Source organism: Camponotus vicinus, unplaced genomic scaffold (genome assembly GCF_025532165.1).
Source record: "Camponotus vicinus isolate PSW18456_S1 unplaced genomic scaffold, iyCamVici1.0 SCAF_1, whole genome shotgun sequence".
Classification (NCBI taxonomy): domain Eukaryota; kingdom Metazoa; phylum Arthropoda; class Insecta; order Hymenoptera; family Formicidae; genus Camponotus; species Camponotus vicinus.
Window position 1 is genome coordinate 13448263 of NW_028141945.1, and position 5198 is coordinate 13453460.

The 5198-nt window shown below is 31.1% G+C and overlaps 1 protein-coding gene across 2 annotated transcripts; it reads left to right on the forward strand.

Moving 5' to 3' along the window:
- LOC145968518 (uncharacterized) lies at positions 1-4362 on the forward strand. Of its 2 annotated transcripts, none has more exons than XM_083094054.1 (5): positions 1-235; positions 694-841; positions 964-995; positions 1783-1924; positions 2894-4362. In XM_083094054.1, exons 1-5 carry the CDS (start codon positions 170-172, stop codon positions 3100-3102), a joined length of 597 nt encoding a protein of 198 aa, XP_082950180.1. In that variant the 5' UTR covers positions 1-169; the 3' UTR covers positions 3103-4362. The 2 variants fall into 2 exon arrangements, with proteins under 2 accessions (XP_082950180.1, XP_082950172.1); XM_083094046.1 differs by having other exon boundaries at positions 3-235; positions 913-995; positions 2894-4361.
- Positions 4363-5198: the final 836 nt, after the last annotated feature.

Consider the following 5198-nt stretch of genomic DNA (forward strand, 5'->3'; position numbering starts at 1 on the left):
AAGTATTTACTTCCAACCAAGCGTGTTTATTTTTATTTTTTATGGGGTATCATGTAGGTGTGTTGTTTTGCAAGGTAATGCGTAGAGTGCCATCGCGCCGGATGGAATCGGACATTTCGTGTTCGTAAAGCAACGCGATCGGACTAAAAGAATTTTCAAAGTTCTCGGCATGGTCACTCGCAAGAGCTGCATCGACGTATCATCAGCGGCGAGAATAATCGGAGCATATACGATGGTGAGCAAGTGATTTTTTTATCTGGTGCGTTTTTATTTCGAAGGTAACATCCACACGTTCGATTTGCATATTGTATGAATATTGACAGTATGAAAGACTAAGTAATTAAAAAAGAGTATTCTCGGGAAACATTAATTCTATATTTATTGCAAATATCGAAGATATTTACAGTATCAGTTAAAAGTACCGCATTGCTCATTGAAACAAGGAAGTAGTTATACTTTAATGTGTGAACAAAAATATATAAATATTATCAAATTATATTTCATTGTTGTTATTTTATGCTTTAATAATTTTTATAAACATGAACGGAACAACTCTAAAGGAAAAAATTAAATTTACAATGGTGTACGGAATTTATTGATGCTAGTTCGAATATTTGAATACAGAGTTGCGCATATTATTTTGAAAATTTACATATTTCGTTGCCACATGTTTATTTGTCTCTTTATCGTTAGTCCATCTCGATTCTAATGATAAACGTATTGGTAAGCAACTTCTTCTCAAGGAATAAGGATGAAGATTTTTTCGAATCCGTCAAAACTTGGGCAATACTAGGATTAAATTGGATGCAAGCTTTTAGATATACACATCTACAGAATAAAGGTAAAAAAACGCGAAGATGCTTGAATTATATTCCGCAAACGAAAACAATATGATAACGACATACGTTTCAGTGCAAACAGCCATGGTGTGCTTTCTAATATACATCATTTTGTTTCTGACAGCCAGTGCGTATCTCTCCTTGGGATTGATTTCGGTAAGCATTTCAAAATATCATAGATTTTTAATTAACTGCTTATAATTAGGTAAGAATTTAAATTAACATCTCATATACATATATTCGGAAAGTTATCTGACTTTCATGAGTCAATCGACTCGAATGATCAAGTAAATGATTGAGTAAAAAAGAAGAAAGAGAAAACTTTATCATATAGAGAGATATTTTTTCTTTAATGTGGAACGTATCGCTATAAACCATTAATAGATAAACCTTCAATATCATATGAATAATATTCTAAAAAAATTTGTGATTTTTTTAAATTTTAAAACAATATTTAACATTAAAGGAACTTTTGTGCATACATTGTTTACAAATACACATGTACATCTTATACAAGTCTACATTATATGTATGTCTCTATATCATATGTTCTACTTCTTTTCTCTAATTTTGAACGTATTATCATAAATTTTTGATTATAAATTATTGATTTTTGATAAATATCATGAATAATATTATGTAAAAAATATTATTCACAATATTTATCAAAATTTTATTTTCGGCTTTTTTTATTTAAAAAAATATTAAACATTAAAGAAACTTTTAAAGAAACTTTTTGCATACATTGTTTATAAGTAAGTTTATAGTGAATGTGTATGATTTTCATTATTTCTCTTTCGCGATAAAGGTCGTGAATAACGACCTCATCGCCGATCGAATACAAATTTGTCAAACGCTCTTTATTCGCAAAATGTATTTCGGGCACGTAACAGCCTTGTCTTAGCTTGCTAACGACTACGCTAACTTCCGCATACGTTCACAGAGAAGACATAAGTACGCCGTGCCTTGGATGTATTTGCAAATGATTAGCATAATAGATCAGATCGTGGCGCTATCTGATCATATAATACAGGATCGACAAAATGTTTCTTTAATTAAATCCATGGCATGCAGCATCTATTTAAGTAAGTACAAATATATTTCTAATTTTTTCTTATCTACAATTAGTGAAAAAATTCAAGGTTTTAAATCATAATTGCCTATCGTTAAATTCTAAACATAAATGTATTTTAAATCATTCTTATGAATTTATATTCCTTATGAATTTTATATTTATAAATGCAAATAAGGATTGTTCTCAATCTGATTTTTAACAAAAAGAAAATTGAGAGAATATCATTCAATAATCATTATCATTCAAACAAATCAAAACTTTACAGTTTCCAATTAACATTAAAGTAAATATATACATGCTTGCATACATACAGGGTTTTCGAAAAGTCCGGAAATGGTCGAATATCTAAAAAATAAAGCATTTTAGAGAAAAATGTTTCAAATAAAAGTTGTTTGGTTTAAAGAGAGCTATAAAATGGTGGCAATGGTTTGACCTTGAATAGTCGCTGGAAGGATACATGAAGGTCACCTTGAATTTTTCAAATGGAACACCCTATATATTTTTATACATTCTTGTAGCTCATCTCGGGAGCTTTCCAAAACACTATAATTAAGTTAGTTTTCATTAAGTACTTTCCGAGTTATGAGGCTTGAAATAATTTCTTAATTTTACATAAACCGTAAAATATCTTGTAAAATATTCATTTTTCGATTATCTTACCTTAATACTTTTACGTACAAAATAATGAGAGGAATCAATTGGTGTAAAGAAAACACATAATTGTTTCGAAAAAAAAATGTAATTGTTAATTGTATGTATGTGTGTGTGTGTGTGTGTATGTGTGTGTGTGTGTATTTATATAATGCAAATATTTAAATAGAAAAAGTATTTACTCTCCGTTATGAATTTTTTAAAGATAATAATGTGCGAAAAATCTCTTTCATAAAGGCAAATTAATTTCAAATTTTATAAAGCGCTCTAAATATTAACGGAATATTTTACGTAAAAGAACATTTTGTACGCTTGACAATAATTTCAGTTTTAAGCATCTATTTGTGGACGGTTGTGCAAGCAGCTCGAAAACAATTGTACGAGGAGCAGCAGCATCATGTGGAGTGCGAACCAAGGCTGTCGGATCCTTTATCAGTATCACCCATGAATAACAGTGGTTTGAAGTCACCGTCATTTCTCTCGCAAAATTTTTCCATGTTCGAATCACCGCGATCGCCAACGATTCCATCCAAATAACAGGAAAAGTCTACGAGAAGAACTGTGGATAATTCTTAAAGGATCTTAATAAAATCGTACAAAGTGAGCTATTATCAAAACTCATAAAATTGAGGACGATGTTTGAAGAAACGCATAATGCATATGAAATAGAAAAGCCAAGGGATTTTGCCCTTGATCGTGAATAACGAGTGAATACTCATTGATATTATAATTCGCGAAAGAGATTGCGCTATTTACATATAGCATATTTTTTTCTAGACTCCTTTTTGTATTATAAATAAAGATTGTCGATTAATAAATTCATTCACGCATATATGCTTTTATACAACTGATGAAATATTTTTTACGAAATTCACAGAAGTACTACTACTTTGTAAATTTATTTAACATTATTTTGCGTGACATATAGCAACTCCATTCCACATGATAAAGTTTGCTATGAGATAACTCTCTCTCTCTCTCTCCCCCCCCTCTCTCTCGGGGCAAAATAAAATTTTATTAAAGACATATAGATATTAAAGACATATAGATAAATGGAATTAAATTCGAATTTAATTTTAAATCAATGTCCAGTGTGAGTTCTAGAGATAAAACATGTAGAAATCTTTTAATATACGAAATATATATGAAATATTTCGTTTGTGAGTTTATTTTAATCTATCTCTATTTTCGTAAGCTACAATATTTCTGTGAAAATTTAGATCGGCAGACTATTTGATACATTCCTTCTATCTAGTGGAATATTCGCGAGCTACTAAACTTCGCTACGGTAAGCCAGAGATGAGGGAGATGTATAATAATGCAGAGAGTAAAACTACACATAAATCAGTCGGGAGAGGCGACTAATAGAGTGTATCAAACGCGCCCTCGACTTGCATAAAAAATATGAGAAACGGCCGCGTTTTACATCGAAATACTTTTAAATTTCCTGGATTTGGATCGCACGCAAACATATTCACTATGCAGGATCGATCGTCTCTTCGGATGGAAGTCGATTTATCCGAGAATAGCTCCAACTTTTCAACAATATTCCTAAGAATAGTGATCGAGCGTACAATAGATGATGGAGAGGAAGACTCTCGATACAATTTATTACAGATATTTTGTCGTATTGATTTCGTATAATAAATTCGTTATTTATGCAAAGATATATACTTTAATAATGGTACATAAGCTATTATATATTGGCAATTTTTCATTCAGTATTTCAAGAATAAGTATAGAATGATATAAAACTTTCCGCAACTTTGTATATATATTTAAGTGTCTCTTTTTCTAAGTTTATTTATATGTTTTCGTATAAAAGTTTACTTTTATAATCTTAACAAGTCTTTTTTATTTTATCCTCAAACATAGGAATTTAATTAAATCTTAATTAATTGTAACTTAAAATGTATTCAAAATTAATAATAAATTAATATAAATTTAAAAATGAAATAGAAATGTTTGTATACGTACATATTTTTAATGATATATTTGATATTGCAAGATACGCAAATAAAATAAAATTTTTGCATATAGTGCAAAATTTGTGTAATATAATTGTCTTATCTTTAAGAATTTATCGCACAAACAAATTTTTTATACCAAGAAAATTGATCAAATACATTAAATTAGTTTAATAAAGAGAATAGATTGAAATAAGTTCAAGAGAAGACAGAAATAAATATATTTGTTGAACGAAAATCGTCTAACTACGCGGTGAGGTAATACTTTTGGATTTTTCAGAGTCGTCGACACGATCCTGATGCCAGGGACACGGGGGCTTGCGCGACGTGGTTGGTTGCCGGTGCTTTTAAAAAGAACTGAGCGAGTCAATTTGTAGGCTGTCGCAAACTTTTAAAACACTAGTTGACAGCCGTTCCACCCCCGGCCAACCATCCTGAAGGATTTCTCCCTCTGCCTTTTCCCCTCTCTCTCTCTCTCTCTCTTTTTTTCTCCCACCCCTTCCCTTCTGTCTCTCTTCGACCGCGCCATCACCAAAGGACGAGGCCCACCCCTGCGTGTCGCGGGAACCGATGGATTGTAAAATAAAACTAACTTGGCTCTTTCGCGTGGCTCGAGAGTACTGGTAAAATTTCATTCCCGCGGATCTCTTTTATTTTCATGTACCC